Below are 21173 nucleotides of genomic sequence, written 5' to 3' on the forward strand. Positions count from 1 at the left end.
ATTTAAACACTTCTAGTTCAAATAAATATCAACCTCAGTAGGGATGCACAATAATATCTGCACAATATCGGTATCAGCTGATGAAAGCTTAAAAACACGTTTATCGGTATCAGCAGATATGAAAATTTCTGCCGATAGGCACAGTTGATAAGGTGCTATTCAGTTAGGATTATTATTATTTTCCATCTGAAAAATAAGCTCCTTGAATAAAATGTAACACTTCATTTATTTGCACTGCAGAGCTCTGTGTCTGTCACCAGGTTGTTACAGTAGCTCTAAAATAATCAAATGCAACTTGGTTATGTTTAAAAATGCATTGTACATTTAAAGTTCATGTGATCTAAAGAAACTATTTTTCTGTATTTCAATACTGAATGACTTGAGTTTGAAAAAAATAACACATTTCTTATTTATGGTAAAATCAAATGTTTTTTGTCTTGTTTTATGTGTGTTTCTTAAACAAATAAGCCCGTCACAATTAGAGTAACATAAATTCCAGTACAGGATAGACTTAGCTTTCTTTACAGTGAAAAAAATAAACAAACTTGTGATTATCAGTATCGGTAAAGGGGTTTCGATGTATCGGCATATCGGATATCGGCAAAAATCCAATATTGTGCATCCCTAAACCTCAGTAATTCCATATTTACCCATTTTATGTCTTTTGCTCAAAGCATCACCAATCTTATCCCACAGTAGAGCATGCAGCTTATTATTCAACACTTGTATCAGATCAGTACCTGTATCAGTTAATACCTAAAGCCCAGGTATGGGTATATGTATCTGTATCAGACCCAGAAAAGTTAGATTGGTGCATCTCTAGTTACAGACCCCAGTGTTAGAAGCTTGCATCATTCCGCTGAAAGAGTTTAAAAAAAGGTCAAACCTTCTTAAATTTCTTCCATTTAGAATCATGATAAAAAAAATTGACTTCAATTCATGTCTACGTAAGAGAGGGAAGGAGGAAGGGGAAACAAAAGCAGTCAGAGACGTTGCAGCTCAGATTGTGATTTCCCCTGTAATCTTGGTTCACATACTGGATGTCTAGATTCAGAGCTGCTAATGGTAGTTCTCAGGCACGCTGGTGTTGGGTGTCTTTGATGAAGAATTTAGTGCTAAAGTGTTTCTCAGTCTGTGTGGGCAAGTCCAGGCTCTTGCAGGGTTGATAAAAGCCATGGAGAGGGAGGGGGTGTAAACGGTTCGAAAGTGCAGACAAACCCAACATGATCCAGCTTAAATAAACTGCCACATTTGGCCCTTGTATTCACTTCAAAGCGTCGACTGTCTGAGCCCCAGTCTCATCTCAGTTTGCAACTCCTTTCAACACAAACGGTTTTTGCACTCTCGACGCTGCTTAAAAGATAGAAATTATCCCAGTAGAGGCCAAGATAACCTTACTGTTAGAGCAACTTGCAAGATGGAGTCTTGTTTTTTCATTGTGAAAACGCATGATTTAAATTGATGTTTGAAAAGTGTCAGACAAAGTTTAACTGAGGTCCCCTTGTTCTCTGCTATGGATCCTGTTTTTCCTCACCAGAATCAAAAACTTTCTTTTCTTTACCAGAGAAACAGAGAGCAATATATTATTACATGCCTAATTGAATCACATGAAGAAGCAAAGAGCCCTGTCTGTCCTCTATCTGTAGCGTGCTTTTTTCTTTAGAGAGAGAAAATAGGGAGAAAAAAAATAGCCAAAGACAGAAAAAAGAAACTGGGAGGCCTAATTTTAAAAACAGCCAGACAGACATTGGTTACATGGGCGAAGGAGGGACAGCTGCTGTGCATTCCAGGCGAGGTCGAGACGTCAGTGAGTGGTGAAAACAAGCATGAACTGTATGTTGCCCCAGTGTACTGCTGGCAGATAAAACCACCAGCCAGAGGAGATGCCAGAACATCTGGGTTCGACCAATGGTGGTGTTGTAAGAGGAGTGACACAGTTTTTCTTAATCTCAAATCTGCCTACAAGCTAAGCCTCTTGTATCCATTTTTTTAACCACTTGAATTAGTGCGAGGTAAGGACAGACCAGAGGACCATGCTGCAAAATTATAGACCTCATTGAACGCTTGATTTAGTATGGTATCCCATCTGCTGAAGACCTGAGATGCCCTGGAAAAAAAAAGTATTTCAAGTTTTCCTCCAAGACAAGATAATTCTGAAATGTCAGACTGCAGACTCTGAATTACCATGATATATGGTTGTCTTTGTTGTGTAAATGAGTGTGGGCGCTTTGCACGTTGAACGATAAAGGCACAGCACTTTATCAGAACTCTATGAGGCCTATTTACATGTCATTTCTCAGTCTTAGACAGTTCGTTTTTAGCAGCCTTTTCTTGTCTGGCCCGGGGGTCTTTCCCCATGCTCCTCATCGTCTCCCCAGCTTTACCCCTTTATCCCATACTTCAGCAGCCTGGTCAAACTAATTAGATGAGTGCGAGTCATCAGGCGCTGTTTAAAGCCATCAAAGGGAGCTCTGTTCCGCATTGGGTGCCCACTGGCTGTGAGCAGAGAACAGTGGGCCCAGTGTGGGACTGAGACCCTCGAGACAGCCCACCCCTGACTCTCCTAGTCAATCGCCAGCAGCCGCAGTGACATCATCACCCCATTCCTTGACCTTTGACCTCCCAGAATGTTTGACCCCATGCTTGGTGCATTGACAGTAGGTCCACTGTGTCAGGGCAACACGGAGGGAGAGTTGAAGAGGGTCACGGTGTCACTGATGGGCATCAGATGATTCTCTCCCACCCATGATATATGTGTCGAAGAGAAGTTTGGTTTTTGGTGTTTCAAGAAGACGCTTTTTCTTGATTTGTTGTGTTGTTCGGAGGGTGCCTTAAGAAGATTTGCTTTGGCTCCTATCTGAAAGTTAAAATTAGAATATGAGCATGCTCAAAAACTACTTATATATGAGAAGTTGAAAACTCATCTCCTGCTAAATTCTAAGTTGAGCTGTAGCTTCTGTTTTCAGCACAGCAAGTGCATCATCTTGCAAATATGTTGCTTGTGCAGTTAGGCATGGATATCTAAACAGGTTCCTGTTAATAATCAATAAGAAATGTTTCAATCTATCAACATCAGTAGCCTTTATGCTTCACAATTCTCTTATCAATTCTTTACATTAACCCAGAGTTACCAGACCTTACGTCGACTATTCATCCCAGCTGTCTTAGCTTAGCAGACTGATCACAGGTTCCCAGGGAAACTCTGATTTTCTGCTTTAAGTTTGACTCAAGAACTGAAAACACAAAGAAATGAGCAATTCTCTCTCACATGAGATTCCTATTGAATACATTCAACATGCTATACATCCCCTAATGGGCCAAAAATGCCATAGAAAAAATAGTGCTAGCTTGATGCTAATGTGTATGAGAAACTGCATTGATATGCTTATCACAGAAACATATCACAATTACTACCTGAAAACAGTGCTGGCAACTCTATGGGCTCTAATTTTGTGCGGCGCACCGCCGTGCGCTGCCAATTTGACAATTGGGTAGACCGTCTGCGCAGAGATGGGTGTGACAGCGCGCCAAGGGAAGTTGACGCGCACCAGGGGGAGGTGTCAGCAGATTCATGTTGGCGCAGTGACAATTTTGTGCCAAAAAAAGTGCGCTGAAAGCTCGCTAGCTCCAACCTGGTCTATCCTCGGCGCAAAGCTGAGTGCACCCTCCGTAGCTGTAATTTGGTGACAGGCGCACATGTGCGCACATGTCAACAAAGCCTCAGAGGCAGGTTTCCAGAGTGTCAGGCACATTTTAATGCAATCAACAATCACAGCAATCACTATTTAATGCAAACGTCTGAACCAGCATATACATTTATATCTATATTAACTGTCCCGTCGCATCTGATGTCAGATTAAAGCCGTTTGTCATAATGGAAAGTTAACCTGACGGCAGCTGGAAGTTTGATGCACATCTTACAATTAAACAATAAACAGCCTTAACATCTGATACTGAGTATATATCTGGCTTCTCTCATTTCATTTAATTCAAAGAAAAGAGGGAGAGAAAAGACGAAGAAAAAAAGAGACAAAATAAATGTATGTCACTCAGGATTTACCCGTGATTTCCGATTTTTCTCTGTTTTAGCCCTTCATGTCAAAATACTAACAGGAAGACAGAAAAAAGGTATGTGCAGGCTCATGGCTGACTTCAGCATAACTATGGCAAGGTTCCAAATGACTTAAAGCATTGATATAACCACTTTCAAATGCTAGATGGCCTATTTCAGTCAATGATATAAAACAAAACAATACATTAACATCATGTGGTGTGCAATTTATACTCATATTGATTTAAGTCCAGAGATATCCCGATCCAGTGACCAGTTTCATCTTTATTTACTTATAAACTTAATAAATGTTGTTGACACACACAACCTGTAAAGCTACTCTTGGTACAGAAAAGCAGAATCAATAAGGGCTTTGGTATCAATAGAATCTTATCAATACCCATCCCTACGTGCTGTGTTACAGTAGTGCAGCATGTTTTAAGTAGCTCAGGTCCCACTGTGTGACAGCTCCTATTTAAATAGATTGGCTCTGATTCTGACACCATGTCTGTCTAGACAGGATGTAATTGTTGAGCCATGTCGTTGATCACGGTCAGATACAACTGCGTTGGCCTGTTTGCGTGTGGGTACATGTGTGTGAGTGTGTGTTGGTGTGAAGATCTATCTGAACCATATTCACAAGCCTGTCTAACTCGTTGTTCACAGAGCTTGATCTGAATAATGCAAGACATAGACAAGATGCACTGATGCTACTTTGGTTGTGATGGTAATAAAAACAGCTATAACACTGCTTTGTAAGAAATTTAACCCATTTAAATTTTGTGTTTGTCAGATCCAGAGTGTGGGGATGTCCCCCTGTTAACTCCAGGAAGTAAAGAGATGATGTCCCAGGCTCTGAAGGCCACCTTCAGTGGCTTCACGAAGGAGCAGCAGCGGCTGGGTATTCCCAAAGGTAGGACCAACAGCTTTTTTGTATTTTTATTAGTCTTTGTTCAAACTCTCATTGGAGAAATGACAAATAGGGATGTCCCGATTTTACATTTTCCGATACGATACCGATACTGCAGCATTGAGTATTGGCCGATACCGATATTAATCCGATACGATATCAGCATTAAACATGCATACTTTTATTACTTATTTTGTAGTATGTCTGTCATGTTAGAAAAGGCTTGATTCAGTGATTTTATTCAAACAAAGAACAGTAGTCAGCAACAGTAGGTATGAGGAAAAACTGACCCATCTATTATTAACCAACGTGTAACAGAAATTTTAACATTAAACATAAGAATATACTAGTAATTGAATAAAATAAAGAATAAATTAGAAGACCCAGAAAATAACCTAAATAAATCAAATAAAAACAGCAGGAGCGGAGTCTGGAATGGACTGCTTATATCGAAGTGCTTATATCGGAGATTTTAGATGCATTCCGATACGATACCAATATATTTTTTTTTTGCTGATATCGGACCGATATCCGATATTAATATCGGACTGGGACACCTCTAATGACAAACCCTAAAGCCCTTTAATACATGGAGTGAAATCAGATCCCTTCACATCCCAGCCTGCTTTAAGATCAGTCAGCGAGTTCATCTCTGAAAAAGATTCACTGAAAGCAGGAGACACCCAGTTATTTCAGAAATGGTTATGCATTACATACATTTCAGACTGACTGACTGCAGCGTCCAGACTGTGTAGACACAGAGACAGACAGTATACAGTAATGAGTTAACTTCCCAAATGTGGGCAGACCACAGAGCCTCTTCATTCTGTCAGAAAAAGCAGTATGGGCTATGTAATCATACTCTATATGCAAACTATGGTTCTGACTTGTCATTACCACCGCTGTTTACATCCACAGCTGTTTTCCTTTCTCTTTTTGATTGACTTCTTATGGGTGGCAAGGTTTACCACAGAGGTAGAGAGACCATAAAACCAGGGGGCTAAGATTTCCCACAGTAAAAACAGAGCATCAGTGTCAGTTTCCTGACTCTTGGGTAAAGAGATGCAGAGTTTACTGTGTATGAAATACATCTATCTTCTAAACTCTGATCTCCTTCAGATCCCAGACAGTGGACAGAAAACAACGTGGCTGAGTGGCTAGCATGGACAGTGAATGAGTTCAGCCTGAAGAATGTCGACTTTGACAAATTCTGCATGAACGGAGCCGACTTGTGTGCGATGGGGAAGGAACGCTTCCTGGACTTAGCACCAGACTTTGTGGGTGACATCCTTTGGGAACACTTAGAAATGCTTCAGAAAGGTAAAGTCCTGTCGGTCTGAAGACGAGTGCATTTACTGATTAATCAGACAGCCATGGCATTTCTCTGCTCTTTGATATAATTTTCAGATAGAGACTAGAAGCTTTCATCATTTTTAAGCGAAGCAAGCGTCACATAAAAATAGAACCCTGTTTACACTTGCTACAGTAACGGGAGCCAAACAGGAAGACACAATTTAGCTCAGGTCATTAATTTTTGATAATGCTGGCTGCAGTTACGTGATACATGGAATCAATGGAGGGGTCACTGATGCTTGTTCTCTATCTATTTTTCATGAAGAGGATACAAAGCATTACCCCATCAATGGACTGACCTCCAACTTCCAGGAATCACGTTATACCTCAGACTACTTTGTCAGTAAGTACTCATCGCATTCATGGCCCATCATTCTGAGTAATGGCATTAGGCACGTGCCTAAAATGTGAATGGATATGTTGCAGGAGAAGTGGTGTAGTGTTGTAAATAAAATGAATGAGGCACACAGTTAGATGAATGGATCTTTTCCAACTCTACAAGATAGAAAACACTCTTTGGATTTAGATCTTTGAGAAAGTCAAATTTTATGTTTTAAAGCCCCGTTTCCACCAAGTGGTCAGGTATGGATCATTACGTTTGGTACAGGTTGGATCAGTAAAGCCTGATCCTATTTGCATTTCCACAGCTAACCGTGCCCTTCTTGGTACGCGGCATAAAAGCTGGATGCAGATAGCACGTTTACACGCGTGAGCAAACAGGGTTATTCCTGTTTACATGGTGCACTGATCAAAACAGCCAAGACACTTTGTCTTCCAGTATCCATAGCAACAGCAGCAACAACAACAACAACAGCAGACTTCCTGTACTCAAAAGACCAAGATTCCTTGCAAACACAAACCAATGTTCTTTTGGATGGAGATATCCTGATAGGCGTATACATGACTAAATAATCAGGTTTAAAAAAAAGAGTTACCAGGGGGGATTTTCAGGTTGTTAAAAACCAGAAAATGAGCATATTCTGTTTTACAAGAAGAGTAATCAGTGTTTACATGGCCGTGTGCAACCAGGTTATTGCTAATATTCTGAATATGAAAGGGTTAATCACTGCATGTAATCACAGCCACAGCATACCACGCTAATAAATACAACAAAGAAGAAAAACTTGACACAGTAAACAAAGAGCAACATTGAAAGACATCCAGCAATTCTTCTTTGTAATCGACAAAGAATCAAAGGAGTTGGCTTTACACTGCTGCTTGCTTTGGCTACCATTTTTTTTGTTGTTTGGTCTAGTGTAGCCTCCGTCCATACAACATGAATGAAACACAGCACCCCCCACTGGCCAGGAGGTGAATCAATTTAGAGGATTTGCCAAATTGATATTGAATTGGATGCACTGATTAATCAATACTTTCACCCAGGGTTGGAAATTAAATTTTTGACCTACTTGCCAAGTGGCAAGTAGGTCAAAAAAGTTACTCGCCAACCAGATTTTCAACTTGCCAAATGTTAAACCCAACTGATTGCTTTACTACTGTACTCAGACATCATTAATCACATTTCAGGCATTGTAGTAAATCGTAATATCAGTCATTCTGCTCTAAGTCAATTGTAATGTGTAAAAACCTTAACTATTAACTGTATAAATCAAAATGTATAAATAAGTAGCAAACACGTGATGTAGTATTAATCTTTTTATTCAATTAATCTTTTCAAAACGATTGCCTGTTCTTGGGTGCATGACATACTGCCATGTTCTGCACAGTTCTTCAATTAGCTTCTGAGTCAGAAGGTTCTACTTCTACTCAGAGTTCTCAGAGTCAGAAAATGTATGCTTTCTCTTCCCTCCATCCATGAACTCTGGTCTTCTACTACAGCCAAGCACTCGGCTCTTTGACTCGTTCCATCTCCGCGCGGGATTCACGTAGAATCACGCGAGAGGCACATCTGTAAATGGCAGAGTCTCAGCTCTCCTGGAGCGCTTGAACCATATTTACTGAGCAGTGAATGGCAGAGATATTAATGAAAATATATAGCTATGTAGAAATCACGCGGGGTGATCCCACCTCAGAGGATACTGTTTGGGAGGTTTAAAATCCTACTCATCATGTGGCAAGTTGGCTAAAAATCCTTGTCCCCAAACAGAAAAAATGCTCGCCAGTGGCGAGTGGCGAGTGCTAATTTCCAACGCTGTTTTCACCCCTAGTAATTTAGGTACTTGTCCCAGTTTTGGTAAAAGGAAATGCCACAAAATGCGTGCCGTAGCAAGATGTGCTAAACTGAACCGCTTGGTGGAAATGGGGCTATTGTCTGCATTTCTTAAGAAACAATATTGAGTTGTATGAAAATGTGTCTGTGGAAGCTCTCAGTCACCCAGGTCAAAGTAGATGAAGACTTTGAAATCCTTGTATCAAATATACAAGACTCAGCTGATTCACTCAGAGCTGGTTCCCAGTATGGACTTCCCTCACGATAACCAGTTATAGTTTAAAGAGCAGTTCTGAACAGGAGGGAGAATGACTCCACTATCCCAATTGATCTTCCTCCTCTCTGCTCCGTGCCTTTCCTCTCTGTTCTCTATCCACACTTGTTTCGACCTTTGTGTCTCCAGGCTACGGTGTAGAGCATGCTCAATGTGTCCCCCCTTCTGAATACTCAGAGCCCGGCTTCATCACAGAGTCTTACCAGACACTTCATCCCATCAGCTCAGAGGAGTTGCTGACGCTCAAGTATGAGAGTGAATACCCCGCTGTCATCCTACGGGACACGCCCCTCAACCCACTGCAGGGGGACTACTTCTCAGTCAAGCAGGAGGTGGTATCCCCCGACAACATGTGTGTGGGACGCCTCAGCAGAGGTAAGGGGATGTCGGAAAGATACACTAAAAAAATAATCTCTGAGGGATTGTTAGAGAAGTTTCAGGTTATTCTTAGTTTGGATTGAGAGTTCGAGAAAAGAATCACAATATGCATGCTGGTGTGAGTGCATTTATCATGTTTTTGTGGGTGAATGTGTGTGTTTGTGTGTGTGTGTGGTTGTGTTGAAGCTAACAGAATCATGTCATGCTCTATCAGTCTTCATGTATCGGAGGTGAAGAAAAGCAGGGCCCCTGTTTGGTTTGTGGTTCAAGTAAACTCATCTCATACACTTCTTACAGGGTTTGGAAAAAAAAAGCAAACCTGATTGTTTTTGTCAGATTGAAACACGAACCAAAGCCACAATGTGTTCTCTTGCTGCCTGTCTTTTATGTAAAACAGTTCAAGTGGTGTAACCTTTCGAGTTTTTTTTCTCTTTCTCCTTCCCTCGACTCAACCTTCTGGGTAAGGAGATGGAGGTGTCATCCTCAGCTAGCAAGCGCGGGGTTTTCTCACGAAACTGTTTGCTTTTCTGCACACACAGGCTTGTTTTCTCTCCCTGTGATAGTTTACAGAGGAATTAGCAGTGCTGGTTTACATTCATAGCCATAAAGCTAGGATTTTGTTCTCACAAATCCCCTAACCCTGTGTAAATGAGTAGCATGTACCACGATCGCTATACAAGCCTCCTGCCAGTGCTTAAAGCATTTGCCTGCAAGGTATGAGGTCCAGTCCCCATGCATCACACATACCAAGCTTTTTGAGCGATGCATTGTGCTCCCCCAACGTGGGAAACTATTCCGCAGAACAACTGCTGTCCACATGTGGCTTCAATCTCAGCAGTTGAAGATTTGACATCAGTCGAGGCAGAGCATTATCTGTCATTTGATAATGACTCGCCATTGAAAGACTCTTCTTATCTTTCCCAAGGTCAAAAATAGCAACGGCATTTGTGTGATTGTCTTCCATTTAAAATCAAATCCAAATGTTGGTTGTAAAAGGGAAATGAGGCGGGAAATGGAGAGAGCTACGGCACCGTGCAGAACAATACAGCTTTGTGAGAGAGAACAAAATTGGCTGCAATAGAGTTGTTTGTTTCTCTTTTACATTGTTGCTCCTTTGTCAATTGCTGCAAGAAAACTTAAACCAACAGTTAGCAGTTTCATTTAACTCAGATATTCACTCATGTTCATGTTCTTTGAGGAGAGACAGGCTGTATGAAAGAATTACCCAGTGTAAATCCCAGCCTTGTTTTTATTCATACACATGTAGTTTTCTTAGATTTAACAGCATTCTTTCTCCTCTCCTCACAGGTAAGCTTGGTGGCCAGGACTCCTTTGAGAGCATCGAGAGCTTTGAGAGCTGCGACAGATTGACCCAGTCTTGGAGCAGCCAGTCTTCATTCAGCAGCCTGCAGCGAGTACCGTCATACGACAGCTTTGACTCAGAAGACTACCCCACTGCCCTGCACGGCCACAAGCCCAAGGGCACTTTCAAAGACTATGTGAGGGAGCGCTCAGATCTCAGCAAGGATAAACCCGTCATCCCAGCAGCAGCACTGGCAGGATACACAGGTGAGATGCCTGGAGGTCACGGTGTATGTATGGTCATGTGACCTGCACAGAAAAGATACCTCTGTTTCACAGCAGACATTTTACAACGTGGTTAAAGGGCAATTCTATGGCTGCCAAACGTGTTATCATTACTATTTTTTTACGGAAAGCAGTCCTAGTGAGCAAGATCTGCATATTGTACACTCTAAAAGGTGTTTGCTCTTCTTACTTAAATCATTATAGTGTTCTTTACTTATCTGTTGGTTGAACTCATTTAATGTAAGTTTGTACTTATTATTCCTCAAGGGGGTTTAAAACTCATATCATCTGTGTAAAATGGACTAATGTTCCTGAGTGAACACAGTGGCTTCACAGAGCACATGCTCAGTCGAGCAATACAAAGAAGTTTTTAGAAACTGTAGGAAAAAAAACCTGTAAGAAAACAATTTTTCAGGGCTTCTTTGTTAGTTATTCAAAGTTTCACAAAAACTTTTTCACAAAAACGGGACTAGAGTGTAACAGGTATCAATAGTTTTTTTTTTGTATTCAGTTAACTTAAAATTATCATTCATAGTACCATAGTGTTTTAAACACAGACAGATGGTCCATGCCACGTGTAGCACTGACAGCCTGTGCCTTCTGCAGACCCTTGCCATATCCACTAAAGCAGTTTATATTATGTAATTTTTCTTGCTTAGTCTAAAATTAGATGTAAACTTAACAAGTAAATATCATGTAAACTTAACAAGACTGTTAGTTGTATTTACTTATCTTTATTAGTGCAATCGGTTTTATAAATTCATATAAGTTCAGCTTCTCATATTTACAGTGCATAGGTGTTATTGTAAAAGGTTAAAGAGTAAAGCATCACTCTTAAAGTTATCTTAATACATAAGAAATTGATTTGAACAAGGGGACTGATACAGTCAGCAGGACAAATGGACCTTTGTTGTGTTGAAGACCTTTTTCTTTTCCTCTCCATTTTCGAAATTGAGTTGTTTTTTTTCTTTGTGTTTTTTTGTCTTGTAACTAAAATAAGTTCCTGCAACCAGAAATACAAACAGCCCAATGCAGTGCAGTTATAGCATCACAGATTCTGATGTTTCACAAAAGCCCCAAAGATATGAAGGCGCCAAAATGTGAAACATTTACACAGACACACACACGCCTTAAAAAAATACCCTGGCAGCCAAAGTCATGCACCTTACAGGAAACAATACATTTTTGTCTTCTATTTTTTCTTCTCTCTTTCTCTTTGCTCTCTCAATCTTTGATTCTGTCTGACTCCTTATCTACCTCCTTCTTATGCGCAGCCCGCATCTCAACCTATTTTTCCAGGTCGTCTTAGCAACGGCAGTGAAATATAGAAATGATGCCTGCTCTTGCACACAACACCGGTGTAAAATTATCTCTTTATCTCATGTGGCATCTTCGTACCCGCTCCTGCTCAGGCTCAAAGAGCTGGTTTTTGTTTGTTCTCCGAGTCGAGCATGATGTGGGACCATCTGCACATGCTACTGAAGCAAGTGCACTATTTTAGCATCTGTTATCTTTTTTTTCCTGAAGAAGGTGCAAGCAAAACTGCTGCGGATACTTCATTACAAACACAGTTTGCTTGTGAACGCTGCCTTGAAATGTAAATGCATCGAGGAAAAGGAAACTTGTTATTTTTATTGAGTAGTGTAACCTTCACTTTTCTGTTGTAATACATTTGTAGATGAAAAGGTAGTATCCAAATGTCAAACGCCACACAGTAAACATGCAGTTATTAGTTGATAGATCAGCTCAAGTTTAGTCTGCAATGCTTGATATTGTTTTATAATCAGATTTCCAGAGCCGGTTAAAGAGTAGACACTAGCCTGCTTCTTAACGCTAAAGTGTTTGGGACTTTTTCAGCTGTGTTTAAACTAAAGTCACAAGACTGCAAGCCTGCCAGGAGAAGATAAGGGGGAAATCCAAGCAATTCTCTCAACGTCATTAACAATTCATACACCAGATATCAACAGACTGTCCCAAACTCGGTATGCACATGTTAACTTGTCATCTGTACGGTTGTTAGTTCAAAAGCTGCTCGTTGAACAATGAGTCATTCATTCATGGAGATGTTCGAATGATGCTGTAATGCACTTATAATCAAATAACGTAGAGTGAGACACAGTCTAAAAGCCCCTCTAGTGACCATTAGAGGCTTCACTATTCCCAGCACCCTTCATGATATTAATGGATGAAGTGAAGCAAGAAATTAAAAACAATCGAAAAAGAAATGCGTGGTATGACAAAACGTCTAACAGACAGTGAACATTGAAACCTGGATGAATGTAGCCCAGCTCCAACCAAGCGGTTCAGTTTGGTTCGTCTCGGCACAGCGCACATTTTGGTGATGTTTGCATGGACGAATCATGGGACAGGTCCCCAAAATACCGACCAGTTCCGTCACATTTTGCGGTACCTTTCTGTTGGGCTGCCAGACTGATCCAACCCCAGAGGGTGGAGCTACAAACACTGCAGTCCATTAATTGGTCAAAAGAATCATCACTTCCAGTGCGCCTATATATTTTCATGGCACTTTAAGAGCCTGAAATCCAAAAATGACCCAAAATGTAATTTAAAAAAAAATGAAACAACTTTTATTACATTATTTTTATTACATTTCTGGTTTTATTACTTTATTTTTTATTGGATTTCAGGCTCTGTACCTTTGTTTTATTATGGACCAGTTATAAAATTTCAGATGTTATCACTTTTTTTAATTTACATTTTGGGTCGTTGTTACATTTTGAGGTGTAATTACGTTTTGGGCTCTAACAATTGTTCTTTGTAACAAAGAGCTACATGGAAATTAGAAAACTAATTGCTGGATGTCTTCCATTATTGCTCTGTGTAGCGCTTTTCTTGTTTGTTGAATTTATTAACAGGGTACACTGCGTCACACTGCTATGCCGTCATGCTGTAATGTAGCCGAGGTGGCTATATGCATCCAGCTTAAACGTCGCCTAACAAAGGAGTTCATGGTTGGCTGTGGAAACACAAACAGGATCAGGCTTAACCGATACAACCCGTACCAAACAAGCTTCATAAAAACGTAGCTCAAAAAACATGTCCATCTCGAATGATTCACAAGAGTGTAAAGCTGAAACGATTCCTCGAATGATTCAAGGTACTCGATTACAAAAAAATACTCGAGTAATTGTCTCTGCCTCGAGGAATCGTTTAATTTTAAAAGAGATCAAAGAGTGGTATTTTAAATAGAGCTGAGGCCATACTAAGAGAGTTTTCAGACCCCTCAAGCTACCTCTTATACAAAATAGCAACTACCAACAAATCCAGCTTCTTTTCTGGAGTTTGGAGACAAATGGGTCATTCTACGAAACGGGTGCCATTTGGGTCCGTAACATTTGATGAGATGTCCAAGGCTCAAAAAATGTGTCAAAGTGTGTTTACAAATTTTTGAGCTACCAAAGCAAGTGCTCTTATTGACATGCTGAATCAGAAAATTCTATTTCTTAAAGAGAAAAAATTTCATTTGAAAAATAACTGCTCTTTAACTAAACAAAAATGTATTTTATCCGATTACTCGATTAATCGATGGGATTTTCAGTAGAATACTCGAATACTAAAATATTCGATAGCTGCAGCCCTACAAGAGTGTGACCAATCGATGACGACAGACGCTTTATATGACATTCAATCTTGCTGAAACCTGCATCAATGTAAACCAAATCTCGTGGAATCATTTCTACACCTAATGACTCAGTTTTCTTCTTCAGTCTTGACACCTGCTGTGTGTTTGCCATTAGGACTGAGCAGATGGCTCTGGGCCTACCTAATGCACAGTGATGTGTTATCACGGAGGAGAATGTGCGTCTTCTGAGCTTTTACACAACTGTGAAAAGGGAAGATGGGAAGAAAAATAAAAAATATGTCAAAATAGCCCAATTTTCCTGAAAGAGGAAAAATGTGCAGGAGCCTGCTCCAGTCCAAGCTGTCATTAGACACAGCAGGCAGAGCGTAGTGCCTCAGAGATAGAAACCTTCTTTTAGTGTACATGTATGTCAAGCCTATGTGCCTTGTCGTGGGTGGATGAAGGGATAACGGGAGAAAGAAGGGTAAAAAGGAAAAGAGATCAATCTAAGGTAAAATAAAACAAGAACGAAAAAGACACATCAATGTTTACGACAGCTCGACAACTCACTTTGCCTGACTTCCTGTCCCAGCGGTAGTGTGACAGGTGACGCTTGTAGCAAAGGACTGGGAGCCTGATAAAGCTGAGAAGAGATAAGTGAAGCTCAAGTTGTCATCTCCGTGGTTTCCTGTGACAATTTACTGTTTGTGCCTCCGTCTGCATTACCAGCAGACAGCCTGTAAGTGTTATTCCCTCCTAAAACGTGTCAGAATACATCTTTTTTTTATTTTAAAGAGATTGAACTCCCCTTCGCAATAACAGAATCCTTATTCAGTAGGTTAGACTTGGTTAAGTGGGGATTTTTCACCTTTTTATATCTAAAATAACACAAAAAGTGAAATAAAACAAAAGAAAAAATGGCATTATCCCCTCTCAGCCTTCCCTCATATGCTCAAGGCACATTTGGCATGCCAAGGGTCATAAACTCCACGCAGCTTTGAATGCGAACTCTCATCAAACCCACCCTTTTGACACACTGTATGCTTTTTCAAAGAGGCCCATTGTGCGTGGAGACTCGAGACATATTTTTGGAAACTATTTAATTTTTTTTTTGTCAAACGTCGCCTACATTCTGGCGTGAGAGCACATGGGGGGCTGGTAAACCGGCGCCGTATCACCCTTATGTGGGCTCGCTGTTACAGAGGCAGACTTTTTGAATGCAAGTCAGAGCCCTCAGTCTGAAAGAGACCCAGTGTTGCTCATTTTCCAAAGTCGGGGCTGTTGTTGTCATGCACCTTCCCCAACCCGAGCAGGAGTTAAGAAGACTCAAAAAGCAGCATTTCAAGAGTTCAACCCACACAGCTGTTTCCCTGAAAGCTTCTGTTTGTCTTCTGTAAGGGTACATTTGGTTTTTCTGAGGCACTGGAGAGAGGTGACTTTTGCTTAGCTTCAGTTTTGCTGAGGCGGTGCGCTGCATAGGCAGGTGTGATTTCAACATGCGAGTCCTCAAAAGTGGGTGGGTTAGTGTATGTGCTGAGAAACCGCAAGATCAAAGTGTGCTGCACTGAATCTAGTTCAGAGACAAGACCTGCCTTTTTCTGGTTTTCTTTGTTCTGCTTTCCCTCTTTTTCCACAAGATGTAATACGTCGCTGTAGAGGCACTGAAGCTAAGTTTGAACAAATAAATATATGACTGTTATTAAGAAAAATGAAGCGCTTTATAGAACAAGAGATAACCAAGTAACATCTGTCTTTCTCACACACACACTCACTCACACACACTTAAAATGTGGTGCAGCAGCCTAAAGGCAGCCGCTCTTATTTTAAACTGGTGATTTCATCAGATTGGAACTCTGACAGACACAGACTCTGGATTCACATGCACAGGGCAACTGGCAGACAAGGGAATACATGATGAATGGCACTTTTGTATTTAGGAGGACATTTGGTTCCACTTCTGTACTTCAGTGTGACCCAGATTAGAAGGTTTACTTTGTCTCTTTCTGACATGCTGTGAATAATTGGCTTGAGTATCTAACACGTTTTATACATGGCCGAAGTATGCACTGTAAAGATGCATTATGCTTCTCCATCTGCATTTTCTTTCATCTTTGTGTTATGAGCCTATATTTCCCAAAGTGGTGTAACAAAGTGTATTTTATTTCACATATAGGGGCAATGACATCATTGACCTGTGAAGGCTCTGAATCTTTGTGTCTTCCCACAGTCTTATGTTACGTAATTGAATCCTCTAACAAAGCTGTATAGATGCTCACCTTCTCTGAACCTTTCATCTGTTCTGCAGGCAGCGGCCCCATCCAGCTGTGGCAGTTTCTTCTGGAGCTGCTGACCGACAAGTCTTGCCAGTCCTTCATCAGCTGGACAGGCGATGGCTGGGAGTTCAAGCTCTCTGACCCAGATGAGGTGAGAGGTCGTGACCTCGCTGGTCACTGGGACACGTGCTGGGGGGTCTTAAGTGTTTAGCCAGATGAACAAGATGTCAGACTTTGTCCAAACCTTTGCATGCATTGTTTGGCTTCACCAGTCTTTACACCCTAACAGAAGACTTTGACGGTAAAATCCTGTTATGTTTAAATACAGCACTGTAAAATGTTCCCAGTAAAGACTGGTAACCCTGCAGTAGGGCTGAACAATTAATTGAATTAAAACCGACATCGCAGTGCAAAGACTGCAATTAAAATAAATGAATTAAAAAAAAATACATAATTTAAGAAGTTTCATGTTCACAGACTTGGAGGGAATATAGTAACTTGTACTTGTTCTTCCTGAAATCCTGCAAAAACCAACATGGTGGTTTTTCTGGCATAAATATTCAATGCTTACCAGGCTTGAAATTAAATAGATCGGTCAATATTCTATTGTGATTGTGATGGTTAAGTAAATGCATTTTATTTATTTGTATCAATTCATGCATCAATTCGTCTCATATCATCAGAACATGTAGGCCTGGCCTACAGGACTGAATTTATATCTCCACAGTATACTTTGTTGTGATGATCATACTACAGCAGTGGTTCTCAAACTTTTTTCAGTCATGTACCACCTATGATATGTTTTTTTTTTTTTTACACCAAGTACCCCCCTAACAAGCACAAAGCAGTTTTGGATGGAAAACAAAAATTGAACATAGCACTGTACTCTTAGTGTATATTGAATTTGACATTAAATTAATGAAATTAAACTTATATTGGATTCAAACATTGATGAAATAAGTGGTGATAAAGGAATTTTGCTTGGTTACTATTTTTTGAATATACATCTTTGATACACGTACCCCCATTTGAGAACCACTGTACCACAGAATGATGTATTGCTTGTGTTTAGTGAATAATGCAGAAGACCCCCCCCCCCCAAAAAAAAAAAAAAAATCTCTGATATTTTACAGAAAAGTTATTTTTGTTGTGAGGACTTTTTAAACTGTGAGTGAGGAAGGAATGCAGTGGATATAAGGCAGTCTGTACTCAATGGCATGGACTAGCTATCTGTACTCCACATGGCGTGGACAGCTGTCTATACTACACATGGCGTGGACCATGTTTCTGATGATTTTTTCAGTGTGTTGGCCAATTTTTAAATAGAGAAAAAGATAAGCTGATTTTTTTTTTTTTTTTTTTTTTTGGAAGTTCACTGTTAAATACCACTACTGGGTAAGTAGTTTAATTGGAGCAGAGAGAATAGCCAGCCCATGCCCTCCACACAACGTCTCATCCATGATGTTTACTCCTTACTCACGGTTACAAAAACACCAGCACAACAAAAATTATTTTGATGTAAAATAACAGTAAAATACTGGCTACAGGGTTGTCAGAATTTTACTGTTATTTGAAGGGAAATGTTTTTACAGTGGGTTACTGGGCTGTTTTTCTTTATTTGCATTTTCTTTGCAAAAACAAGCTTAAATACCAAAAATGAATCATATTTTATTAAGCAGCACTTACATTTGAATTACATTACCATTTGAGTAAATATTTGACAAAACAAAACTATTATGGCAGTGCTTGCTTTTTTTTCTTTTAGTGCACTGCATATTACAGATGCATCATGTAATCTTTCAAGTGTGTGAATCGTTATGACTCACTTCTTGCTTGCACCACTTCAGGTTGCTCGGAGATGGGGTAAAAGGAAAAACAAGCCTAAGATGAACTATGAGAAGCTGAGCCGTGGCCTACGCTACTACTACGACAAGAACATCATCCACAAGACATCAGGGAAACGCTACGTCTACCGCTTTGTCTGTGACTTAAAAAGTCTGCTGGGCTACACTCCCGAGGAGCTCCATGCAATGTTGGACGTAAAGCCTGACACGGACGAGTGAAACGGGGATTAAAAAGGAGTTGAAGACAGAAGTTGAGGTGCCACATTGACTGTGGCTCATAAAGTGGTCTTAACTGTTTGATAGAGTCAGTAAACCGTTTGTTTTGGGGACCAAAATGTTTTTAATGAATAATTGTGGTCTTTATCAACTTCAAGCTCCTGTCTCTCAGACAACGTTTCAGAAAGAAGGCACAAAGCCAAAAGCCTGTATTCATACCCTGTTGCATTTGAGATGTGTGTGCGCGCGTGTGTGTAAGTGAGTATGTGAATGTGTGATCTTGTGCTGGTATCATTTAGCAGCTTGAGACGGATGAAGCGGTGTTGGGTGGAATTCAGGTTCTGTTCCGCCAGAGTAGCACAGCAGGGAGACGAGACGACCACGACAGAAAGTCTGAGAAAAGTGAGGATAATAGAAAACAAAACCGTTCATTTCATTGTCAGAGAAAACGGAGAGTGGGCAGAAAGTTCTTTGTAAGAGGAAAATATTGCCAAAGTGTAAAAAAAAAAAAATCAGAGAGGCATGGTCTCATATCAACAAACAGCCCCACTATTTCTCTTTAGCAGAGTGAGATTCTTCAGCTTGGACCAAAAAGTGTTGTTTCTTATTGTTTTTTTTTGTTTGTTTTTTTTTATAAAAGCATATGCTTGTGCCAGTATTATATTGTTGACATTAAGAACAGCCACTGTAAACCAAACAGGAAAGAAGTGTTATGAGTATTTTATTTGTCTTATATTGTCAATGAAGGTATTACAGTGGAACCAAACGTAACATGCCAAGTTTGAGTGGTCTATAGAAGCCTTTAACTGAAATGTGCTGATGGTTATCAGACAACACTATAGACACTGGCCCTGTTTTTAGTCGGGTATGAGGACCTGTGAAATGACTCATACCCAGAGCGTCTGATAGACGCCTGAAAGTAGCCGTTGCTTTTGAAACTGACGCTTTCACCTTTACATGCTTGCCACTTTGTTAGAGACACGTAATATGACTGAACCTTATGCATTTTTTTTTTTTGCATATACCACAAGTATTAGCAAAGTGTAGACAATCTTTGTGGAGGGAATTCAGGAGTCTCTGGCAAAAGTTTGTTCAGTGTGCAGATTAGTTGCAGAATTTGTCATTTCACTGTCCATGTTAGCGTTGCTTTAGACGTGTTTGAATTGTCTTTTATCTGTCTGTGTAAAATCATCATGAAACCACCAGTAAAATAGTAGAGGGAGTGGTTTTCCCAATGTCTTAAAAATGCCAGATCTATCATTTTTGGCACAAGGAAGCAGCTGTAGTGTAGTGTGGAGGTGTGGAGAAGGAAAAAGGAACAGGGAATGGAAAATGTTGTGTAGAGAGATTTGGAAGTAGTAGGCTTTTGATGGATATATGTAGAAAATGTTGATACTCAAGGTGATGATCGTGCGAGACGTCTGATACTAAGTGACTGACAGGAACCTGGCGCTGCATGGAGGTTTGCATTTCATGCGTTGTGATTTAAGACGGTTGATGCAGCTCTCATAGAAACCTCGCTGCAAAGCGAAAACGTCAAGGACTAGAGGCAGACATTTCAAGGCTTGTGTGTTTCCAATCCATGAGCAAAGTGATATCCAGGTCATGGCTAGTAACGTGTGTGGTTCAATCCATTTCTGTGCAGCGTATTCCCAGGACTTGCACCACAGATGAATTCGTTACTCATGAGCACATTGGCTGCAGTTTCTTCCCAACAGTTGGAGGAGTGGCTGTACACTGGCCTTATGGGAAATGCCAAAGTGGAATATCACCCTAGAATACGATGTTTACAGTGGCTGAATGTTACCCATATGGATGAAAATAGCTTTTGAGATGTCTATTTGTACAGATTGTATTCCATAATACTTTATTGAGACCCAGATTACACAAATAAGCAAGAGACAAAGCAGGAAAAACAACCAAAACCCATGTGAGGTCTTTGGTCACAGTGCTTCGGGTATCATCTGAGATGTTGGAAGATAGGGACCAGAAATCTCTCACATTTTTGGAAAGTGTTGACTTTTCTTTGATGTCTTTTTCTTTTTTTTCCAAGTTTGAAGCACACAACAAAACGACAAAGAAGCGCCTTTTGCCGATCTTAGTTTTCTAAGAATCACTTGTACATGTCCATGATGTTAAATTAGACACAAACAAAGAGCCCGTCATCGTCATTACTGAAAAAATAAATTCATTGTATTTGGTTTGAAGCTGCACTGTACTTTCATTCCTTTCTGCTTGTGAATTTTTTTGTTATTTTGTTCCGTTCAGGTTCTCCAACTTGTGTAAGTGCTTTATGTTGAAAAGAGCTCTACAGATTTTTTTTAAACACAAATGTTTAAGGTTGTCAGTACCCTGGAATAAAAACATCTTTTCACCCTCACAAGGTCATAATAGTTTGAAGTTCAGCTTTAAGAATCCAGTATGTTAAGAAAAAAAAACTGTTACCATTAACGTTGATATCTTTGAAATTATTTTGTTAGGAAGATATACTATTGTTAAATGTCACAGATTACAATCTACTGCAGGTCTTGGAT

The 21173-nt window shown here is 40.2% G+C and overlaps 1 protein-coding gene across 2 annotated transcripts in view; it reads left to right on the plus strand.

Annotated features, from left to right (window-relative positions):
* Positions 1–19271, plus strand: part of ets1 (v-ets avian erythroblastosis virus E26 oncogene homolog 1) — a 32071-nt gene extending 12800 nt beyond the window's left edge. The window contains exons 2-8 of one of the 2 annotated variants that reach the window (XM_074679971.1): positions 4845–4964; positions 6081–6281; positions 6580–6657; positions 8936–9133; positions 10445–10705; positions 16612–16730; positions 18427–19271. In XM_074679971.1, coding sequence (XP_074536072.1) covers positions 4845–4964; positions 6081–6281; positions 6580–6657; positions 8936–9133; positions 10445–10705; positions 16612–16730; positions 18427–18642 — 1193 coding nt within the window. In that variant the 3' untranslated portion in view covers positions 18643–19271. Of the gene's footprint in view, positions 1–4844; positions 4965–6080; positions 6282–6579; positions 6658–8887; positions 9134–10444; positions 10706–16611; positions 16731–18426 lie in introns of both variants that reach the window. The other variant, XM_074679970.1, reaches the window with a different exon arrangement.
* Positions 19272–21173: the final 1902 nt, after the last annotated feature.

The sequence above is a fragment of the Halichoeres trimaculatus genome, unplaced genomic scaffold (genome assembly GCF_033239565.1).
Source record: "Halichoeres trimaculatus isolate MK-OKI-2021-1 unplaced genomic scaffold, fHalTri1.1 fHalTri1_scaffold_9, whole genome shotgun sequence".
NCBI lineage: Eukaryota > Metazoa > Chordata > Actinopteri > Labriformes > Labridae > Halichoeres > Halichoeres trimaculatus.